General features: G+C 32.8%; 3 protein-coding genes across 3 annotated transcripts in view; 2 read left to right on the top strand and 1 right to left on the bottom strand.

Moving 5' to 3' along the window:
- LOC135131081 (uncharacterized) overlaps positions 1-24,468 on the top strand; it is a 782,641-nt gene that overhangs the window by 746,341 nt on the left and 11,832 nt on the right. The window lies entirely within an intron of this gene.
- On the top strand, positions 9,468-10,437 carry LOC135131083 (NPC intracellular cholesterol transporter 2 homolog a-like). Its single transcript, XM_064058613.1, has 4 exons — positions 9,468-9,763; positions 9,812-9,925; positions 9,975-10,153; positions 10,203-10,437. The coding sequence occupies exons 1-4, from the start codon at positions 9,676-9,678 to the stop codon at positions 10,311-10,313; spliced, it is 492 nt and encodes a 163-aa protein (XP_063914683.1). The 5' UTR covers positions 9,468-9,675; the 3' UTR covers positions 10,314-10,437.
- Positions 16,308-17,074, bottom strand: LOC135131003 (uncharacterized). The gene is made up of 3 exons (XM_064058496.1): positions 16,925-17,074; positions 16,761-16,874; positions 16,308-16,708 (listed from the first exon to the last, which is right to left on the bottom strand). Exons 1-3 carry the CDS (start codon positions 17,001-17,003, stop codon positions 16,440-16,442), a joined length of 462 nt encoding a protein of 153 aa, XP_063914566.1. The 5' UTR covers positions 17,004-17,074; the 3' UTR covers positions 16,308-16,439.

Below are 24,468 nucleotides of genomic sequence, written 5' to 3'. Positions count from 1 at the left end.
TCTTGAAAAAAAATACAGAAAGGACCCCCGAGAGGGTTCCAAATTATTAAAAACAACCCGGAAGAGTTCCCCGAGAAGGTAACACATTTTTCAAAAAAATAAAGAAAGGGTCCCCGAGAAGGTTTCAGATTGTTAGAACTCGGGGGCTTCTTTTGACGTGTTTTTTTAATATGAAACTTCCTCGGGATCTCTAATTCTTAAAAAAACACACAAAGACCCCACAGGAAGGTTTAAAAATAACCCAGAAGGGGTCCCCGAGAAGGTTTCACATTATAAAAAAAAAGATAGAAGAAAACCCTGAGAAGATTTCAAATTAATAAAAACAACCCGGAAGGGGTCCTCGAGAAGGTTAGACATTATTAAAATAAAGACAGAACGGATTCCCGATAAGGTTCAAATTATTAAAAACAACCCAGAATTGTTTCATATTATTTAAAAAGAAGACAGAAAGGTTCCCCGAGAAGGTTTCAGATTGTCAGAATGGCCGCCTAAGAAAATTTAAATAACATTCGGAGCAGGTTGTGAAACAAACTCCGGAGCCCCTACTGTATTTTTTTAATAATTTGAAACATTCTCGGGGGCTTCTTTTGACGTGTTTTTTTAATGTGAAACTTCCTCGGGAACTCTAATTCTTAGAAAAAAAAACAAACAAAGACCCCACAAGAAGGTTTCAAAAACAACCTAGAAGGGATCCCCGAGAAGGTTTAACAGTATTAAAAAAAAGACAAAGTGGGCCGCCGAGAAGGTTTGATAATAAAAGGAAAAGTTAGAGAGCCTCTCCGAGAAGGTTTCATATGCTTAAAAAAAAAGAAACAGAAAAACCCCCGAGAAGGTTTCAAAACTAGCCAGAGGGGGTCACCGAGAAGGTTTAACAGTTTGAAAAAAAAGACAAAGGGGGCCTCCGAGAAGGTTTGACATTAAAAATAAAAGTTAGAAGGGCTCTCCGAGAAGGTTTTTTAAGCCAGAGGGGGTCACCGAGAAGGTGTCACTCTCTTTAAAAGGTTTCACATTGAAAAGAAGAGACAGAAGGAGCCCCCGAGATTATATTACATTATTTAAAAAGAATACAGAAAGTATCTCCGAGAAGGTTTCATATTCTTAAAAAAAAAAACAGAAAGACACCCCGAGAAGGTTTAATATTCTTAAAAAAAAAGAAACAGAAAGACCTCCCAAGAAGGTTTCAAATTATTAAAAATTAGCCAAAGGGGATCACCGAGAAGGTTTAACAGTATTAAAAAAAAGACAAAAGGGGCCTCCGAGAAGGTTTGACATTAAAAGGAAAAGTCAGAAAGGCTCCCCGAGAAGGTTTTTTATTCTTAAAAAAAACAGAAAGACTCCCCCGAGAAGGCTTTATACATATTATTAAAAATAAGCCAGAGGGGGTCACCGAGAAGGTTTCACTCTCTTTAAAAGGTTTCACATTGAAAAGAAAAAACAGAAGGAGCCCTCGAGATTGTTTGACATTATTTAATAAGAAGACAGAAAGGGTCTCCGAGAAGGTTTCATATTCTTAAAAAAAAGGAAACAGAAAGACCCCCCGAGAAGGTTTCAAATTATTAAAAACTAACCAGAGGGGGTCACCGAGAAGGTTTAACAGTATTGAAAAAAAGACAAAGGGGGCTTCCGAGAAGGTTTGACATTAAAAGGAAAAGTTAGAAGGGCAACGTTTCTTATTGTTAAAAAAAAACAGAAAGACCCCCCCCAGAAGGTTTCAAATTATTAAAAATAAGCTAGAGGGGGTCATCGAGAAGGTTTCACTCTCTTTAAAAGATTTCACATTGAAAAGAAACGACAGAAGGGTCCCTCGAGATTGTTTCATGTTTCACATTATTTAAAAAGAAGACAGAAAGGGTCCCCGAGAAGGTTTCACATTTTAACAGTAGAGGACCCCTTCTGAAATTTTCTCGGAGGTCTCTTCTGTTTTTTAATCATTACCAAGCATTGTCACCTCTATGTTCACTACATAAAGATTGTAAGCGAACCACTGGAAAAGTAAAAAGAAAAATTTAAATAACAATCAGAGTAGATTGTGAAACTATCTTTGGAGCCCCTACTGTATTTTTTTAATAATGTGAAACATTCTCGGGGGCTCCTTTTAACGTTTTTTTTTTTAATAAGATGGAACAATAAAAAAGAACTGGACCCCAGAAGGTTTCACTTCTTTTTTAAGACATTAGGGATCCCCGAGAGGGTTTCACATTATTAAAAAAAAAAGAATGAAGGGCTCCCCGAGATTGTTTTACAATAAAAAAAAACAGAGGAGGTTCCCGAGAAAGTTGCACATTCTTCAAAAAAATAAAAAAGGGCCCCTGAGAAGGTTCTAAATTATTATTAAAAACAACCCAGAAGAGACCCCCGAGAAGGTTTCATAGTATTAAAAAAAAAAAGAGAGAGGGCTGCCGAGAAAGTTTGACTTAAAGAAAGATGTGGGGATTCTCGAGAAGGTTTAACATTCTTTAAAAAAAACCTAGGAATCCCTGACAAGGTTTTGCATAATAAAAAAAGACAGAAGAGGCCCCCGAGAAGGTTACACATTATTAAAAATAAAGACAGAAGGGGTCCCCGAGAAAGTTTCAAATTCTTTGACAGTCGGGGTTCCGAAGAAGATTTAACATTCTTTAAAAAAAAAAGAACAGTTGAAATCCCCGAGAAGGTTTCACATTCTGAAAAATAAGCCAGAGGGAGTCCCCGAGGAAGTTTCATTTTCTTTAAAAGGTTTCACTTTGAAAGGAATAGACAAAAGGGGTATCCGAGATTGTTTCACTTTATTTAAAAAAAAGACAGGAAGGGTCCCCGAGAAAATTTCACAATCAAAAAAACTTCAGAAGGATTCCCCAAGATTGTTTCGCAGTATAAAAGAAAGACAGTAGGAGGACCCCTTCTGAAACCTTCACTTTTTTTTAATATGGAACTTTCTGTTTTTGTTTTATGATGTGAGACTTCGGAGACCGTTTCTGGCTTGTTTTTAAAAATTTGAAACCTTCTCGGAGGGTCTTTTTGTCTTTTATTTTAAAGAAAATGAAACCTTCTCAGATATAGACTTGTTTTATAGTAAAGGATGTCGACGTTTTTTAGTGTATTTTATTTAAGAAATTTAAAAAATCTTAGGAACCTTTGGTATGTTATTTTGAAATAATTTAAAAGAACTTGGGAGCCCCTGGTTTTGTGTTTTGGAAAGAAACTCGTACTGTGACATTTAATTGAAAACATTTTTAATGTCCCTTTGTACATTTTTTTGTGAAAATTTAAAAAAATGTTAAGGCTCTTGGTGTTTTCTTTTTCAGAGAGACTGAAAGAACTTTGGATACCCTGGCGTTTCATTTTTAAAAATATTGAAAGAATCTTGGGAAATCCTGATTTTTTCTTTTTTTTTCGAAAAATTGACATTATTTTTTAATATAAAAAAATCGTGAAATCTTTAGTGTCTTTTTACCTCCCGAGGGTAATTTTTATTAGAGAATGTTGACATTCCTGGTGTTTTCTTTCTGCAAGAGAATAAAAGAACCTGGAGAGCCTCTAGTAATTTGTTTTGAAAGAATTTAAAAAAGTTTTAGGAGCTCCTAGGTATGTGTTCTGTTTTAAATTTAAAAAATGTTGGGGTGTATAATATATTGTTTTTGAAGTACTAAAAGAATTTTTGGGAGCGTCCAGAGTTTTTTAGAAAGATATTTAAAAAACCCAGTGGTGTGTGTTATATTTAAAGAATCTGGAAGAATCTCGGGATCTCTTACTGTTTTCACACTTTTTTTGAAAATTTAAGAGAATATTGGTGTCGTGTTGTTTTCTTTTTCAAAGAATAGTGGAACCCCTGATGTTTTTTAGAAAACACGACTATCGGGCCTCCATGCATATTGAAATTTTTTGAAAAAAAAGACTTGGAAATCAATTGCTCTGAAATTTAACACCCCTTTTAAACTTATCATTCACCTAATAGATCTCCAACCGAAACTTATCCATTCACTCCCATCAAAAATTTTAATGGCGTCACCTAGAATATAACAACAAACAACAAGTAACAATTTAAAATACCATTTTCATCTTCTGTAAATATCACTACAACATTTTTTTTAATGGGTAGAATCAAATCTACTCGGCGTTGAGTTAAATTTTTCTGCCTGTCTAAAGCTCAAGAACAGAGTACTGTTATTATATTTGTATGTATAACGAAAACAGAATATCACAGATCCCTCAAATATAAAAGTTTGCAAAACCAAGAAATGGCTATACCATGCACAATGAAACTTTTTCCACGGCCAGAAATCTGTCGGTTAGTTGTGAAAATTGTAATAGAACACTGAATTGACGTTATTAACTTCTGCTTGGGAGGTAAAAATTGAAAAAATCCTTGAGATCCCTAGTGTACTTTTTTTTTTAATTTAGAATATTTAGACTCCTGTTGTTTTGTTTTTCAAACAGATTAAAAGAACTTGGGGGCTTTGGTTTTTTCTTTTTGAAATTATTGAAAGAATCTTGGGAAACCCTGGACTTTTTGTGGGGAAAAATTGCGATTATTTTTTAAAATTAAAGCGAAGTAAAAATTTCTAATTTTGTTAATTCAAGCTTCATTCTTTTTTACTTTCTTTCTTTATAAAAATTCTTCTATATTTTTGGCACACATCAGCATTATTATTATTATTATTATTATTTTCCCTCAAAGGCTGATTTGTTCCTGTACAAAACGCTAGAAAAAAATCAACGCCCGTCGCCTGCTCTCCCATTAAACCGATACTCCGCCACTTCGCCCACCTGCACCCTCGTCCTCTATTAACCCCCTCGAGGTCGGCAGGCCGCAAGTCCTCTCGAAATCCCGGCAAGAACGGCCGCCGGCGGTATCCGTGGGGTCTTCGAGTGGCTCTGCTGTCAATCAATGGCGGGCATATTACGGGGAGCGGCGGCAAGGAGCAGCGGCAGCATGTCGGTAATAATTCAGCAAGACGACGGGAGGGTTGCATTGTTCGGTGTCCTCATCCCCAACCCGGCCACTAGTTTAATTGGAACGCGCGGATCAGCCGGCTAAAAAGAGGATGTCATTTCAGCAGCCGCAAAATGAGACGATTCCATCGGGACCCTTCTCAATCTCGAGACTCGACCCAAAGCTTAATTGATTATTCCGGAAAAGTTGCAGAGTTTTTTGGGGCTGAGATGGGAAATAATCAACAAATGCGAGGGCCAGTCCGACAGGGATGAACGTGGGGGTGCGGTAATGTCCTGTTTACGGGATAATAAGCGGGGAAGTATTAAATGGTGTCTTGTACAGATGTTTTAAATACATGTAAGTATTAGCAGTGAAATGGTAAAAATGACCCCAAATAATTGCTGTTGGTAAATTTGGGGCAAAAATGAGTGTATATTATTCCAGTGTTACGGTTTGGTGTCACAAAATTTGTTTATCCATACTCGCTAGCAAATTAAGAAAGTATGTATAGTAATCGAGTCCATCGGGCGACTTGCCAGTTTCATGTTTTCTCGACGTTTCATGATCCCGAAAGTACGAAAAGAGTGGTCTCTCGTTTCCGTAAAACCAAAATCTCAGCCTCAAATTTCATATTTTTTAGAGAAGTAGGATTTGTCCGATTGTACTTCAAGGACAAGAGAAGAAAACATCAATCTCTTTAAAACATAAAACTTCAGAAGCCCCAACATCTGTTTAATTAAAAAAAATGGTATAATTTCAATTTTTTTCAAAGCTTCCAAAATTCTTTTAATTTTTTTCAGAAACGAAGCAATTTAAATTATAAAAAATACACTATAGAACCAAATTATTTGCATTTAAAAAATAATGGAAATACCATGAGGTTTTTAAAAATTCTTTCCGAAAATTTGCTTTCAAAAATACAACACGAGGAACGTCAACATTTCTTCAAATAAGAAAAACACACTAGCAATCCTAAATATTTTTGAATTTAAATAAAAGGAAACCACTTATGAGATTTTTCAAAATTGTTTAAAAAACCCTAGGGGTTTCCAAGATTCTTTCAACTCTTCGAAAAACGAAACACCAGAGCCTCCAGGATTGTTTTACTTTCCTTGAAAAACAAGAATAAAAAAAATTTTTTAAATTAAAAAAACACTTTATGTCCAAATTGTTGTTTTTTTGTTTAAAAAAATAATAGAAATATATATATTTTTTCAGGTTCCCAAGATTCTTCCAATACTTTCAAAAACAAAACACCAGGAACCTTCGAGATTGACTCAAATTCTTTGTAAAACAAAACACCGGGAGCTCCCAAAATTCTTTCAATATTTTCAAAAACAAAACATTAGGGACCCCAAAAGTCTTTGAAATTTAAAATAAACACGGTAGAAATTATAATAATTAACTGAAAATAGTAGGGACCCCCGAGACATTTCCATTTTCTTTCTAGGGAGACTCCCAAAATTCTTTCAATACCACCAGAAATCACCAAGATTCTTTTAAACTGTTTGTAAAACAAAACACCTGGAAACCAAGCATTATTCAAAATTAAAAAAAAAACTATGGAGCAGAAGACAGATTTTTTCAAATATTTTTCAAAACGAAAACAGTAAGAATTCCCAAAATTCGTTCAGATTCTTTCAAAAGAAAATACAAGAAGCTACTAAGATTCTTTTAATTTAGTTCAAAAACAAAACACCATTTGTTTAAATAAAAAAAACGCTAGTAAGCCCAAGATAGTTTTAATAAAAAAAAAAAATGTAAAAACAGCCACCCATGAGATTTTGCAAAAATGCTTTCTAAAAAAAGACCACGGGTTTTCAAGATTCTTTCAATACTTTCAAAAACAAAATGTCAGGGTCTTCAAGGTTCTTTTAATCTCTTTGAAAAACAAAACTCCAAGAGCCGCAATATTCTTTTTTCATTTTTTAAAATGAGGAAAGTACGAGCTCTTAAATTTCTTTAAGGTTCTTTCAAAAACAAAACACCAACGCCTCTATGGTTTATAATCTCAATTCAAATTCTATAAGATAATTTTTTTTCCGAATGCAAAGATTACGAGCACTAAGGACGTCAATATTTTTTGAATTAAGAAAACAATATAGATGAAAAGTTTTTTGTATTTAAAAAAACAGCACAGATTCCAAAGATTCTTTTAATTTCTTCCAAAAATAAAAACCAGTGACTACAATATTTCTTTAAATAATAAAAAAACCACTAGGATTCCAGGATTTTTTGAATAAAGAATCATGGAATCTATGATATATGTATATATATATATATTTTTTTTTTTTCAAAAAACCACCACGAGTTTCCAAGATTCTTTGATTACTTTCAAATTCAAAATATCGGAGTCTCCCTCAAGACTCTTTTAGTCTGTTTAAAAAAAATAGCAGGATTCTTTTAAATAAAAAATGGTACACTAGGGACATGTAGATTTTTTTTTCAAAATGCAAACAGTACGGGTTTCATGGTTCTTTTGATTTCTTTCAAAAACAAAACATCAGGGACGTCGTTATTCTTTAAATTAAAAAAAGGCACTGGAGACCCCAGCGGTTTCAATAAAAACATAATGGAAACACCAGCCACCAATGAGATTAAAAAGAAATCTTTCCAAAAAACTCTGTAGGTTCCCAAGATATTTCCTATACTTTCAAAAAAAATCCCTGCTTTCAAGGTTCTTTTAAAACAGCAAGAGTCCCAATATTCCTTAAAATAAAAAAAGTATAGTAAGGACCTTCAGATTTTCTCAAAATAAAACAGTAAAATCTTCCAAGATTCTTTAAAAATCAAAACACCGGGAACCTTCGAGATTCTTTTAAATTCCTTCCAAAAACCACCAGAAGCTCCTGACATTCTTTCAATATTTTTCAAAATGAAAACTGTAAATGTTTCCAAAATGATCACATTTTTTCAAAAAGAAAGAACCAGGAATTTCCAAGATTATTTTAAATTCTTTCAAAGCCAAATACCAGAGGCTTCCAAGATTCGTTTAACTTCTTTCAAAAACAAAACACCAAGACACTATTAGAAACCTAAAAAATTTTGAATTTAAAAACTAATAAATACACCACACAACGGGTTCCCAAGATTTTTCCAATACTTTCAAAAATGAAACACCAACACCAAGATTTTTTTAAATAAAAAACACTAGGATCCCAAAACTTTTTGAATTTAAAAAAATGTAAAATCAGTCACCCATAAAATTTTCAAAAATTGTTTCTAAAAAACACTACGGGCTTCCAAGAATTTTTCAAAATTTTCAGAAACAAAAGTTATTTTAATCTCTTTGAAAAATAAAAAATCAGGAGCCCCAAGATTTTCTTAAGTTTTTCAAAAAAAAGTATACTGGGGAGGTTAAGATTTTTTCTTTTTTTTTTTCAAAATGCAAATATTATTAACTCTTGAGTTTCTTTGAGATCTTTGTTTACGAATTCTCAAGATTCTTTTAATTAATTTTTTTTTCAAATTGCAAATACCAGAGGCTTTCATGATTTTTTTAATATCAACATTTTTTAAACTAAAAAAAAACACACTAGAACTCAAGATTTTTCACACTTAAAAATAATGAAAACACTAGCCAACTATGACTTTTCTAAACCCTTTTATAGTATGACTTTCCAAAAAAGGGTCTTTTAATTTTTTTGGAAAACAAAATGACAGAAGTCCCAACATTAAATGAAAAATATTATTATCATTATTATATTATTTCTTAAAATAACAAAAAAATGATACAGTAGGTAGGTGTCTTAAGATTTTTTCAAAATGAAAATAAAAAAAGCAGGGAGACTCCAATTTTTTTCAATTCATTTCAAACTGAAAATAGCAAGCGCCTTCGAAATTTTTTCAAATTGTGTCTAGAATGAAGTCCACCAGGGCCTTCCAGATTTTTTTCAATACTTTTAAAAACAAAATACCCTAGCTCCAAGGTTCTTTTAATCTTTATGTAAAACGAAACTTCAGAAGCCTCAGCATTCTTTTAAGGAAAAAATATGGATTTTTCAATTTTTTTAAAATGAAAGCAGAACTCCCAGATTCGTTAAAAATTAAAAAAAAAAACAATGGGGGCTCCCAAAATTTTTTCAGTACTTACAAAACCAAAACGCCAAGATCGCCAAGGTTCTTTTAATTTCCCAAAAACAACACCAAAGGCTCCAACGTTTTCTTAAATAGAAAAAATACAGAGACAGCAAGATTTTTTCTTTTTTCAGCCAGTGAACATTACTTTCACACCCTGTCACTATAACCGTAATTTTCTTACATCTCTTCCAAAAAAATTTAACTTGGAATCTATCTTAGAAGATGGGCACAAGAAAATCCATGACTTTTTTTACTGTACTTTAAGAAAACTAACTTTATAACTGAGAATTTACTTTAAAACGAGTACTTTTGAATCGTTTATCTTTCTTAGTTTGCAGGTGCTGATGTAAGTATTAGTAAATATTGCAGCAACATCTAATAATAGACATAAAAAAATTATCAGCCTCACAGAATAATTTATTTTCAATTCAAACTAAGCCAAAAATCTGTCCACAACAATAAAATACTATCTAATTTTCTAAAAACAAAAAAAAATTATAACAACAATAACAAAAAATAAAAATTAAACGTAATAAATGAATAGTAACTAAATTGTTACCAAGCGGTCTGCACACACTCCAGATTAAGCCAGACCTTTCCGAATTTTTCAATTATCTGATAAGAACGTCTATAAAAAGGCACCCGTTAGTACTTCTGGTTAGTGCACGTAACCTACCACAATGGAAACTACCAACAACAGTACTTTCGTTATATTTCTCGGCATCCTAGTAGTGCTTAACGTAGTGAACGCAACCGTGGTTGATCACTGTAAAAAAATAAATTAAACCCAGTACTACCACTAATCCACCCTTTCAGGTCTTCTCGGCAATGGTACCCTTCCAGACCAAGTGGAACTCGCCAACTGCTTGACCCCCCCGTGTATCTTTTACATAAGCGGCAACAGCACCATGACCATGAAATTCAGATCGCGTGAGTACTCCAAAGAGGGGTTTTTGTGTTTTCAAAAATTCAATTCTAGCCCGCTATATGGAAAATTTCGCACCAAATGCTGTTGCACTCGCCATGGGGATCAAGGTAGATTACCCTCTAGATCAAGACGACGCTTGCGATGGAGTCACCAACACCCCGTGCCCCTTGGCCGAAAACGAGTACATCGAGTACACGTACTCTATGTATATTTTGCCCATCTTTCCCAAGGTAGTGATGTGGCGTTTAGGAATTTAGTCTACAGAGGTGTCTGTTTCAGATAAGCTTCACTCTTGAGTTTGCGCTCGTCGATAAAGACCAAGACAATGAGCAGTTTGAGTGTTTTCGAGTGGAAATTCAGCTGGAGGATTTGCCCAACGGATCGGGTTAGAGCCGGAAAAATTTTTGCTGTAGTGGCACTAGACTTTAGTTTGGACTTAAAGTACTTGTGGTTATGTTGTTGAGCTTTTGGACGGCGATGTAATAGAGTAGTGTTTTTGGAAATTTGATTTTTAGTGTCTATGTATTCATGTACTGTAAAATAAAACAGTTGTTAAACATCCTGTATCTATTTTTTCCGCTGCAGGGGTTGGTGGGTAGGTACCTGGCAAAAGGGATGAGATAAGATAAGATTTCTTCGTTTGCAAGCGTTTAATAAAGAGTGTGAGTGTTCAAAAAAAAATTCGAAAGAGAAAACTTCTCTAGTTTAGTCATGGATTACAGATAATCTAGAACTAGTGACGAAAAAATTTTCTGCATGATAAGTTCCGTTAAAAAAATCAATAGAATTTCTTTATATAACACCTTATGCTCATTAAACAAAATTTACTGTTAAATGTGGCACATTTAGCAATAATCTAAAATCATCAGATATCTAACAATATTCAGAAAGATACTTTTCTTTCTACTAAATGACACAATGAAACACTTTTCTATATTAGAATAAGCTTTGTTTTTGTCATACCATGCAATAACCTACTCTAAACCATTTTGTAAAGTGATGTTAATATCCATGAGAAATTTCATTAGTGACGTCGTTGATCAAAAATAAAAATTAAGCAAGCCTTAAGATTGACCCTTGATAAATGCTAGATACACGGTGATTCAAAAATGACGCACTAACTCAACGAAATATAATTCGTGTTTATGGATGCAGAACAAGATTTTGGAAATACGTATTTGGTTCGAAATTATTTTTTTTATTCCCCGAATGTGTAAAGAAGTATGAAAAAACAGGTCTCCCGCTTCCGTCTGTCTATCTGTCTGTCTATCTGGCGTCTGTCCAAATTTTTATTTTATCTTCAAAACTACTGGACCAATTGTTGTCAAATTTTGTGTGTGTTTGGGATATTTTGTAGATGGTAAAACGCTAACCAAAATTTTGCTAATTATCCCTACCGAGAGTAAGATGACGTCACCTCCAAAATTTACATTAGTAATGATTTTTAAATTTTACAAAATTAGATATTCCTATGATTGTGCTTTATGAATGTGTGTTGAGTTTTTAATCTAGACATTGAGAAATGCTGTAAAATATTCTTACAATTATCCTTCAATTTTTTAAGTGCAAAATTAAAAAAAAATTAAAATTAAAATATCCAAAAATTTAAAAAATCGCAAAAATTAAAAATTCAAAAATTGGAGAATCGGAAAACTGAAAAAACTGAATGAAACATCGAGAAAATGAAACATCAAGAAGATTGAGAAATCGAAAAGTCGAAAAATCGAAAAATTGAGAAATCGAAATAGACCAAAACCGAAAAATCAGAAAGTTCAAATTTGAAACATTGAAGAATTTTAAATTAAAAAAATTTAATAAACGAAAAATCGAGAAATTGAACAACAAAAAATTGAAACATGGAAATCTCGAAAAATCAATAAACTGAAAAATGGATGGAAAACTGGAGAATCGAAGCAATTGGAGAAATGCAAAGCTGAAACATTGAAAGACTGAAAAATCCAGAAAACGAAAGTCGAAAAATAAAAGACCGAAAATCAAAAAATTGAAAAATCAGAAACCTGAAAAATCGAAAAATTGATGAATTAAAAACTGAAGAACTGGAAAACTGAAAGTTCGAAACGTTAAAAAGTTGAAAATGGAAAAATAAAAAAATCGATTATACTAGAGAAATTGCTAAATCGAAAAATTGAAAATTTAGAAATGTCAAAAATTGGTAAACCGAAAAATCTGAAACCGAGAAGTTGAAAAATCGAAAGATAGAAAAATCGAAGCAATAAAACATCGAAACATTTAAAAAACTAAAATGTAAAAGTCGAAAAATTAATACATAAATTGAAAAGTGAAGAATCGAAAAACTGAAAAACTCCAAAACTGAAATATCGAGAAATCGAAAAATTGAGAATTCGAAATAGGCCACAATCGAAACTCTGAAGAATCGAAATATTGAAAAAAAACAAAACTGAACAATGGAAGGAAAATTGAAGAATCGAAAAAATTGGAGAATTCCAAAGCTGAAACATCGAAAAACTGAAAAATCCAGAAAACGAAAGTCGAAAAATTTAAGACCGAAAATCGAAAAATTGAAAAGTCAGAAACCTGAAAAATCGAAAAATTAATGAATTGAAAAACTGAAAGACCGAAACATTGAAAAGTTAAGAAATGGAAAAACAAAAAAATCGCTTACTAGAGAAATTGCCAAATCAAAAAATTGAAAATTTAGAAATGTCAAAAATTGAGAAACCGAAAAATCTTAGAGAAGTTTGAAAAATCGAAAGATAGAGAAATCGAAACATCAAAAACGAAAAATTTAAAGAGCTATTAAAATATAAAAGTCGAAAAATGAAGAATCGAAACATTGAAAAATTCCAAAACTGAAATGCCGAAAAACTGAAAAACTCCAAAACTGAAATATGGAAAAATTGAGAATATGAAATAGGACAAAAATCGAAAAACCGAAGTTTAAATTTGCATAATTGAAAAATTCAAAGTAAAAAAAAATCGATGAATCGAAAAATCGAATAAACGAAAAATCTAAATACCGAAATCTCCCCGAAAAATTTGAAAATTTGAAATAGTGAAAAACTGAAATATTGAGAAATCGAATGATCAAAAAATTTAAAAATTGAAAAATCTAAAATTTAAAAATCAACAAAGTGAAAAATCTGAAAATTGAAGAATCGAAATATTAAAAAATCCCAAAACTGAAATATGAATAAACTGAAAACTGGGACAAAAATTGGAGAATCGAAAAAATTGAAAAATTCCAAAACTGAAAAATCCAGAAAACAAGAAGTCAAAAAATTAATGACCGAAAATCGAAAAATTGAAAAATCAGAAACCTGAAGAATCGAAAATCGAAAAATCCATGGTTCGAGAAATTGGAAAATCGAAAATTTGAAAATTTAAAAATTTAGAAACATTAAAAATTGAAAAACCGAAAAATCTAAAACTGAAAAATCGAAAAATGTTAAAAGCTAAAATGTAAAAGACGAAAAATTGATAAATCGAAAAATGTAGAATCGAAATATTGGAAAATTTCAAAACTGAAATATTGCAAAATTGAAAAATCGAAAAACTTTAAATTTGAAAAACTGTACAATTTAAAACAAAAAATAGATAAATCAAAAAAGTGAATAAACCAAAAATCAAAATATTGCAACCTCAATAAATAAAAAAAAAATTGAAAAATTTAAAATTTTCAAATTCGAAAAATTCAAATACATATTGAAAAACTAAAACATTAAGAAATCGAATCATCAAAAAATGGAAAAATTGAAAAATCTAAAATTTAAAAATCAAAAAATTGAAAAATCTAGAAAACGAAAAGTAGAAAAAGCAAAGACGGAAGAATTGAAAAATTGAAAGACCGAAACATTGAAAAGTCGAGAAATCGAGAAATGGGAAAATAAAGAAATCAGTTACTCGAGAAATTGGGAAATGTAAAATTGAGGAATCGAAATATTGAAAAATCTCAAAATTGAAATATCAAAACACGGAAAAATGGAAGAAAAATTGAAAAATAAAAAAAATTGAAATATTCCTAAACGAAAACAGAGAAAAACTGAAAAATCCGGCAGACGAAAAGTTGAAAAAACAAAGATGAAACAAGAAGAACTGAAAAATGGAAAAATTTCAAAATTTCAAAATGAACAAATTAAAATATCGAAAAATTGAAAAATCGAGAAATATTGCAAAATTACAAAATTGAAATACCGAAAAACTGAAAATTTCCAACACTGACACATCGCAAAAATCGAAGCCGAAAAATCAAAACCATCAAAATCCATGAATTGAAAACTGAAAAGTCGAGAAATCGAGAAATAGAAAAATCAAAAAATCGATTAATGGAGAAATTGGGAAATCGAAAAATTAAAAATTTAGAAATGTTAAAAATTGTAAAATTAAGTAATCTAACAGTTGAGGAATCGAAAAATTGAAGAATTGAAGTGAAAAATCACAAAACTGAAAATTCAAAAAATTGAGAAGTCGAATAATTGTTACATCTAAAATTGTGATTTCGGAAAGTTGAAATTAAAAAAAATCAATAAATCGGAAAATTAAAAATCGAAATTCCGATCAATCGAAAAATGGAAAAGCCGAAAAACTTAAATATGGACAAATTTTAAATCTGAAAAATTAAAAAAATCTAAAACCAAGAAGTCGAAAAATCTGAAGATCGAGAAAAAGATCTAAAATTTAAGAATACGAAAAAGTTTCGAAGGAATGAAAAATCCAGAAATCTAAAATTTTGAAACTAAAAAAATTGACAAATCGAACAATTGAAGAAGAATTGAACTATTGAAAAATCCCAAAACTGAAATTTCGAAAAATGAAAGAAAAATCAAATAATCGAAAAATCGAAAAACTCCAAAACTGAAACATTGATAAATGGAGAAATCGAAAAATTGAAAAATCGAAAAATCAAAAATTTCCAAAATCGTATAATAGAAAAACTAAAAAACCTCAAGCTAATAATTCAAAAAATGGAAAATTCGAGAAATCCAAAACAACAAAAAACTGAAAAAATCAAAGAACTGAAAAATCAAAAATTTTAAAAATCGAAAATCAAAATATTCGAAAAATTGAATAATCGAGCAATCGAAAAATTAAAAAAAAAATTGAAAGATCTAAAATTTAAAAATTTAAAAGTTGGAAAACGAAAAAATTGAAATATGGAAGAAACATTGAAAAATCAAAAAATTTAAAAATCCCGAAACTGAAACATCGAAAAATTTAGAAATCGAGAAAACGAGAAATGAGAAAATCAAAAAATAGATTAATCGAGAAATTGAGGAATCGAACGATTGAAATTTTAGAAAACTGAAGAGTCGAAAAATTGAAAAATTGAAAAATTAAGAAGTTGAGAAATTAAAAATTTAATTGAAGAAACGAAAAATTGAGAAATCGAAAACAGAAAAATCGAAAATTCGAAAAATTGAGATATCGAAAAATCGTTTTATCTATAATTTTGATTTTTTCTTAAAAATTCTATACAAATTTAACACGAATTCATAAACATCAAGTTCAGGATGTTGCTTTTTAACATTTAAATACCATCTATTTGACAAAATTGTAACGATTTATCATACTTTCATACGTTTCCAAGATTTCAAAGTATTTGATTTTGCAATTTGAAAGTTAAATTGTAAAATGTTCTTATACAATTTTGATTTGTTTTCCAAAAATCTGATTGCCTAAGATAAAACTCAACACAGATTCATAAACCATAAACAGAGGAGTACGTTATTGTATAAAATTTAATCACCATTTACTATTGTAAAATTTGGAGAAAACGTTATCCCATTATTGGTGGGGATCAGTAAACACAATATGACAGCTCTCATTTGTCATTAATGTCATTTGTTACCTAATTACACTAATTCTCGTTGATCCAATAATTAGTTTTATTTTTTTAAGATATGAAGCATTTAGGCAACCAGTGATATAGATACGTGTAGCATTTGTCGTGAGTCTTTGGGCATTTAGTAAAGTCTAAAACTGAGAGGCGGCACGTTTCCATGACCTACGTCGATCCTGTGATCATTGATGTTATAAAACTGTAATACATATTAACATTGTTTTGTAACGTCCTGCACAACTTGTTAGGTAAAATAAATACAATATTTTAACTGCGGTATATGTCCCTAACTGCTTTAGATGAGTTGATTTTAGCAAGGTTCGACTTGGAATAATTAATTAATTACTTAATTAATTAATTTACGTAAATGACATTACTAATTCGTTCCAACAAGGCGATTTTCTTTTATATATCTAGATGCCTTGATTAGCTGTGAGGTAAATTTGGCAACACTGTTTCACAAATTGATATTATATTTTTATTTTGGGACACTTTATTCGGATAAAAATGTGTCATGGCCATCTCAGGATTAAAATATAAAGAATATAGTAAACTGCGATAGAAAATTTCTTTAACATTTTATTTGTCACTTTAAAAGTTAAAGTAAAATTTTAAAATAATTTTATACAAAGTGGTCACACAACGTGCTCGAGTGTTACAAATAGAACAATATTAAGTTAATGTTATTATTATTATGGTTATTTAAGCGACAACGCCACCCTAAAGCACACAAAAGGTTCCTTGTGTCTGTCCAAATCCTGAAGCGAAAATTCCAATTCTAAATCAATTTGTGGGAATAGAGGAAGCACGAACATGGAGTAAGTGTACTCCACGTATTCTCCTTCGGCTAGAGGACACGGCGTGTTGGTGATGCCCACGCAGGCATCTGGTTGTTGTAGGGGGTACGAAACGTTAAGCCCTGCCACGGTCGCCACAGCAGCAGGAGCTATGTTCTCCAAGTACCGAGCTAAAACAAAACCGTCGATCGTCCCACTTCTACTGTTAATGGGAAAACTCACGTGCTATGAATTTCAGATTCATGACACCGGTGGAATTAATGTAGAACACGCAGGACGGCACTATACAGTTGACGATGTCGACTTCTAGTGGCAAAGGGGCGATTATGTTCTGACCTGGACCGGGGTTAAATAAAAAAAAAGTGTAATCAAAAAAATTAACTTACATTGGTCCACTTGCGTTGTTTGTACGTGGATGAAGAAAGCGGCGAAGATTACAAACGAATAGGTTAATAAAGTCTTCATTGTGATGGCTGCGGTGACGGATGTACAATGCAGGAGTTTATATAGGTGTAGCGTGATAAAAATCGAGTGTTTTAGGAAATGTTGTGATTGTAAGACTATAGTAGTACACCAGGTGTTCTTATCTGATATGGTTTATGTAATAAGGTGGGTGAATACAATGACCCGGGGATTGAGGGATTTTCGTAATCTGTTCGGAGAAAGGTGTCAGATGTGGAGAAATGCTTATCAAAATGTTCAGGTGTCTGTGGAGATTATAGAATAACACAATTTATAATAATTAGCCACTCTTAGTTGGTTTTTCTTTGTTTATCGTTTTTTTTTCTTATACCTACTCTAGATTTAAGTTAGTATGTATATTTTTTTATTTTTTTCTTAATGTCGCGTGATAACGATCGATGATTAATCTAAGATTTAATATCGTTTAAACAGGTGTATTAGCTTTGTTATCGACGTCGAAGCGAGACAAACACAGGAAAAATCGCAAGTAATTACGTTATCTTATCGTTTGTTTTCTTTGCAGTAACTTCATTTACTAATTTTATGATAAACAGGCGTCACAGGTGTGATTCAATTTGAGAAAGTGATTATTCACTTGAAGGATTATTTTTTGAGTTAAATTTTGAACAACAAAGCATCGACAATTAATTGTTTATACTTTATACTTTTCTTACAATTGTGCAATATTTCCATTTCAATTTTATATTTTTTAATTGCAGCGATTCCCCTCGTCTTCACAATCGACGAGATCTGCTTATTTTTTTTACCTGTAGTTCTCAAAAAATACCTAATATTTAAAATGTATTCATAGCTTGTTACTTATTTGTTGCAATGGCAAAAGCTTATGAAACAGTAACTTGCAACGAGTACCCTCTTCTCCACACAACGAACATACTGTGATTTTACTTTTATATGAATATACATATACTTAATAGTCAATCAAATTGAAGGGAGGCGCAGTCGAGCGTTGATATCAATATTTAACACCAAAATTTTTGTCTATAATTTTTTATAAAGATTTTTTCGTCTCTTTTTGCGTTTCCTTTAATTTCACCTATTCTTTCATAAAAATGTCCCCGATTGAACATTTTTCTCACTAAAATGAATTTAATTTTCAAATTTTTATAAACGAAAGGAAAAAAGTTGTTTAGACCAGACAAATATGTAGCGAGTACCCTCTTCTTCACAATAGACGCAGACCAATCTTGTTTTTAATATACTTATGTTCTTAGGCCCTTAATTTTTACTTGTTCTTGTTTAAAGCTTGTTTCTCTAGACATTGCTATCAAAATTTTCCTCTTTCTATACCGGGTGTCTGAAAAATTGTGTTGTTTTTGTAATAATATTATAAAATTCCGTTTGACAACACTGTTTGCCTTATATAAAGCGAAGGTACAAATCAGCAAAAATCGAATAAGCAGTTGAAAATGTTGTATCAAAAATTGTCAAAGTTTTCAACACCCTATATTTAAAATGTTCAGAGTTAATTTTAGGTCCCTTTAAAAGCATCTGGGTTTTGTTGCTGGATGAACTTGAAAAAATCTTTTCAGTTTTTAGTGTTATTTGTTACGAATTTGAAAAAGTCTTGTGTTTTTTTTTTAAATTCGGGAGACTCTTGGCTACCCTTGGTCTATTATTTTGGGAGCCCATGGAAATTTTTTTAGTAAATTATTTAAAACAATTTTGGGGGAGTTTGGTGTTCTGTTTTTGGAAAATTCTCACCTGACCTGTTTTTGCGTTAATTTTGGGACCCCTTTTTTTTGAAAAATTTAAAACAATCTTGAGGTTCTAGGGGTTCCTGTTTGGAGAGAATTTGAAACTGCCTCTAGTGTTTTTTCTCATAATAATTTAATTAAATTTCTTAAAGGTTACGTCATTTGCCAAAATCACTCGTATTTTAGTAGGTACTAGCCCCGCCCACCGACCCTCTCTTTTCTTAGAGGATATGTCATTTGCTAAAATCAGTCTTATCTTAGCAGGTATTAGCCCCGCCCACCCACCCTCTCGTTTCTTAGAGGGTATATCGATTGCCAGAATCGATCTTATTTTAGCAGAAACTACCCCCGCCCACCCCCCTTTCTTTTTTTAGACGGTATGTCATTTGTCAAAATCAGTCTTACCTTAGCAGACACTTGCCCCGCCCACCCACCCTCTCTTTTCTTCGAGGGTATCTCATTTGCCAAAATTACTCTTATCTTAAAAGGTACTAGCCCCGCCCACCCATCCTCTCTTTTCTTAGAGGGCATGTTAAATTCCAGCCTTGTGTGCATAAGTAAGCTCGTAATGTTTCCAAATTTTGATATTTTTCTTAAAAGTTAGCCATCAGTACTTGCTAAGATAAAACTGATTTTGACAAATGACATACCCTCTCTTTTCTTAGAGGGTATCTCATCTGCCAAAATTACTCTTGTCTTAGCAGGAACCCTCTAGGAAAAGAGAGGGTGGGTGGGCGGGGCTAGTACCTTCTAAAATAATGTCATTTGCCAAAATTAGTCTTATCTTGGCAGGCACTAACTCCGCCCACCCACCCTCTCTTCTCTTAGAGGGTAACTCATCTCCCAAAATTACTCTTATCTTAGCAGGAACCTTCTAGGAAAAGAGAGCGGGCGGGTGGGCGATACTAGTTTCTGATAAGAAAAGAGTAATTTTAGCAGATGAGATACCTTCTAAGAAAAGAAAGGGTGGGTGGGCGGGGCTAGTTCCTGATAAGATAAGAGTAATTTTGGCAGATGAGATACCTTCTAAGAAAAGAAAGGGTGGGTGGGCGAGGCTACCAGCTGCCAAGATAAGACTGATTTTGGCAAATAAGATATCCTCTAAGAAAAGAGGGGGCGGGTGGGCGGGGCTAGTACCTTCTAATATAATGTCATTTGCCAAAATTAGTCTCATCTTGGCAGGTACTAGCCCCGCACACCCACCCTCTCTTCTCTTAGAGGGTATCTCATCTGCCAAAATTACTCTTATCTTAACAGGTACTATCCCCGCCCACCCACCCTCTCTTCTCTTAGAGGGTATCTCATCTCCCAAAATTACTCTTATCTTAGCAGGAACCCTCTAGGAAAAGAGAGGGTGGGTGGGCGGGGCTAGTTCCTGATAAGGTAACAGTAATTTTGGCTGATGAGATACCTTCTAAGAAAAGAAAGGGTGGGTGGGCGGGGCTACCAGCTGCCAAGATAAGACTGATTTTGGCAAATGAGATATCCTCTAAGAAAAGAGAGGGCGGGTGGGCGGGGCTAGTACCTTCTAATATAATGTCATTTGCCAAAATTAGTCTTATCTTGGCAGGCACTAGCCCCACCCACCCACCCTCTCTTCTCTTAGAGGGTATCTCATCTGCCAAAATTACTCTTATCTTAACAGGTACTATCCCCGCCCACCCACCCTCTCTTTTCTTAGAGGGTATCTCATCTGCCAAAATTACTCTAATCTTAGCAAGAACTAGGATATGTTATTTGCCAAAATAGGGTTTATCTTAGGAACTACTAGCCTCGCCCACTTCTCTTTTCTTAGAGGGTATGTTATTTGCCAAAATCAGTCTTATCTTAGCAGAAACTAGCCCCGCCCACCCACCCTTGCTTTTCTTATAGGGTATGTTGATTGCCAAAATCGGTCTTATTTAAGCCGATATTAGAAGTGCCCACCCTTTATTTTTTTGGCGGGTATGTCATTTGCCAAAATCTATCTTATTTTAGTTGAAACTAGCCCCGCCCACCCACCCTTTCTTTTTTAGAGGGTATATCATTTACCAAAATCGGTCTTATCTTAGCAGAAACTAGCCCCGCCCACCCACCGACTATTTTCTTGTAGGGTATGTCGATTGTCAAAATCGGTCTTATTTAAGCCGATATTAAAAGTGCCCACCCTCTATTTTTTTTGGCGGGTATGTCATTTGCCAAAATCGATCTTATTTCAGTTTTATCTGAGCAGGTAGTGAGGACCAACAAAAAATTATCAAAATTTAGAAAGATTACGAGCTTACTTGCGTACTGAAGAGTTAATCCGCCATTTTCCACACACCCAGTATAAGTTTTTCCTTCATTTTCCTTTTTTTCAGCAAGTTTCATTGACACTCTATTTATTTCTTCATATAGCGAACGTACTTTTATATAAATTTGTTGCATTGAGTTCGTGTGAATAAGTTTCCAGACATTAAATTACATTTATTTTTAAATTGTTGTAAATTAATAAAAACAAATAAGTTAGTTATTTATGAAATAAAGTCTTATTCATTTTTGTATCCATATTTGAATGAGTAATTTATAAAAATGAGTCTTTTTTGGCAACTCTCGGCTACGCCTCGGGTGTAAATATTCCGACACTGTTCCTTTATAACGTGAAAACTTGCAGCGAGTACCCTCTTCTTCATCTAGCGGATGTACTTTTATATATACTTATTTGTTGCACTGGGTTTGTGTAAATAAGTTTCCACACATTAAATCATATGAGTAGGTACTTATTTTATATTTGTTGTAAATTAATGAAAATAAGGTTAGTTATTCAGGAAACGAAGGCTTGTTTATTTTTTTATTTATATTTTTTTGAGTCATTTACAACGATGAGTCTTTGTCAGCAACTCTCGACTAAGTCTCGGGTGTAAGTATTCCTAGATTATTACTTTAGAACGTAAAAATTTGCAACGAGTACCCTCTTCTTCATCTAATGAACTTACTTTTGTATAAATTTGTTGCACTAAGTTTGTGTAAATAAATTTCGACACGTTAAATCGCATTTTATTTCCAAAGTGTTCTAAATTAATAAAAATAGGTTAGTGATTTAGAAAACGAAGGCTTGTTTATTTTTTTGAATCATTCATAAAAAAAGAGTCTTTGTCAGCAACTTCCGGCTACGCATCGGGTGAAAAATTTCTACACTATTACTTTAGAACGTGAAAACCTGCAGCGAGTACCCTCTTCTTCACATAACGAACGCACTTTTGCATAAATTTGTTACCTTAATTTTCAATTTTTTATAGATTATTGCACCTTCTTCTCCAAGAAACACAATATGAATTTGTTTGAACGAGTTGTAAAAATGAGTTTATGGCGACGCTCAAGGAAAAAGTCGTAAAACCCAAATTCCACTCGATAAAAAAATGGGAGGATGCCCAGCCGAGCATTATTATTAATATTTGATAGCAGAAATGATGTTCATGTGTAAGGACTTAGCAAATTTTAATATTTATTAAGATTATGTAAAGTATTAGGTGATAATAAATTACAGCGAGTCCCCGCTTCTTCATCAACGTGCGATCAAATGACTAAAAATTAGAGGTAGAACTTCACTCAAAGAAGACGTAAATTCTGAAATAGACGATAACAAAGTTAAATCATTTTACTGACTCACTACCTTATGTTTACCATCTTATCTAAAAAATAGCAGCTGCAAGTTATAGTAAAGTTTTCATATCTGTCGTTATCTTTATACAATTTTTAAGGCGCCATTATTAAAAAACGTCATCAAAAATTCAGTGCCAACAAGGACGATTTTTGTTCAGAGCGTGATATTAACGTAGTCAACAAAACTACTAAAATGATATTAATTTGATGGAAGAGGACGTAGAAAAAAGAAAAAGTGCACGCGGAAAGACACGTGGGTTGGAACAGCAGCGTCTAATCTGTGATAATCATCTAAGGTGACTCAGAAACAAAAGTTCCTCATTTTTCCAACTTAACTTTTTCCACCCATTCTAAATTTAACCCAGCCGATAAATAACCACCGAAAGTGAAGAAAAACCCATAAGCATAAATATCCCGCGCGCCACCCACAGCCGCCACAAAATTGATTCCATTTAAATAATAATCCGATAAATAACCAAAATTTTGCCATAATGACCATTGTCTACGTGGGTGAGCGGCACCGATGCACCGTCCACCGGTCATACACACATATTTCAAATACCGCATAAATAAAAACAAATTAATAAATAATACGAAACCTGAAAACGTGTGCGGTATAGACATTACACTCATCCATAACACCTCCGGCAGTCAGCCAGTCAAATCCTGCTGCTGCTCCTGCGGGAGGAACGGCGTCGGGGTCCCGGAGAATCCCGATTTTAAGTGGGCGGGTTTCGAGAGTCGCGTCACGATGGTAATAGAGGCGCGATTTGGTTCCGCAGGGGAGGCGACGGACAAGAGATTGTCTGATCGACTGTACCCCCTGCGGTGGCGAGTGTAAAACAGTGGCAGCTACTCGTACTAACATATATAAAACACAGGAGTAAGACTGTGACAAATACTTAACAGTATGCTCATAAATTTACAAAAGATATGTTACTTAGATAAGATCCTCGCAGCAGGTGGTGATATTTGTACGGAGCGAGATCGGGTTCTTGCTTCTCGGGGGCATTAACTTGTTAGAAATTCGTCGATTTTTAATTGCAAGAGGTAGAGGTTTTCAGGTTCGGGTTTAAACGGACGGCGTGCCAGTTTCGTGGTGGATAAGTAATATGAAGTAGTTTCAAAAAATTTAGACGAAGTAAATCTTGAATTTTTAAATGCCATCCATTTTTGACATGTGTGAAAAAAATTTTCGTCCAATTTGTAAAAGTTATGACGTCATCAATGATTTTTTAAATGAGACCTTAGAATTTGGATCGGATTTGAAAAAGCTTATTTTTCTACATATGAAAATGTAGCTTCGGATAAATGCAATGTAAGGGTTTTTTTGGATAATCAATTTGATGATTGGAATGTGTGGACCAATAGAATGACCACCTAGGTCTCCGGTTCTGACACCCGTTGATTTTTTTGTGGAGACAATTAAAAAGTCCGGTTTACATGAACAGATCCGATAATTTAGACGACTTGAAAGCACGAATTCGTCACGAATAGAGAGCCGATTTATAAGCACAAAAAAATTAAGAATAATAAGCACAACATTTTCAAAAAAAAAGTTTTATTTTAAGCAAAAAAGCATTAAATAAGCATAACACTTTCATTCAAAAAGTTTTATTTTAAGCAAAAATACATTAAAAACATAATCATATTACAAATCAAAGAACACTTCTTAGAACTTTGGATAAAATATTATTACAATAATCCTAGACTTTATATTTTACACACGTATTTCAGTTTTCTTTAAAACAATTTATGATTGTAATATGTTCCAAGTTGTCCACTCTAAAATTTTTTCGCCGATCATTTAAAATGTGTTTAAAATTGGAGAATGTGCGTTCAACATCCACAATCGTTGTTGTCGCAAATTTGAATTTTGCAACTAATGTTGAATCTAACTCCAAATTTTCCACCTTCTGGTCTTGTAAAACACGAGCAACGTCGGAAAGAACACCGAAACCTGCATTTTTATTTAACACTTCGTCAAGTTTTTGAGATACTCTAGTTCCAATATCACCCCTTACTGCGTTTGCTTGTTGTTTAAATTCTTTCACTAAGTTTATGGCATCTACCAACAACATGTTGGGTTTTTCTAACTTTTCTATTACCTCACATACAAATTGATAATTGCT

This window comes from Zophobas morio, unplaced genomic scaffold (genome assembly GCF_036711695.1).
Source record: "Zophobas morio isolate AGI-343-1 ecotype UQ-CSIRO unplaced genomic scaffold, CSIRO_AGI_Zmor_V1 ptg000018l, whole genome shotgun sequence".
Lineage (NCBI taxonomy): Eukaryota > Metazoa > Arthropoda > Insecta > Coleoptera > Tenebrionidae > Zophobas > Zophobas morio.
This window is presented reverse-complemented; position numbering and strand designations above follow the sequence as displayed.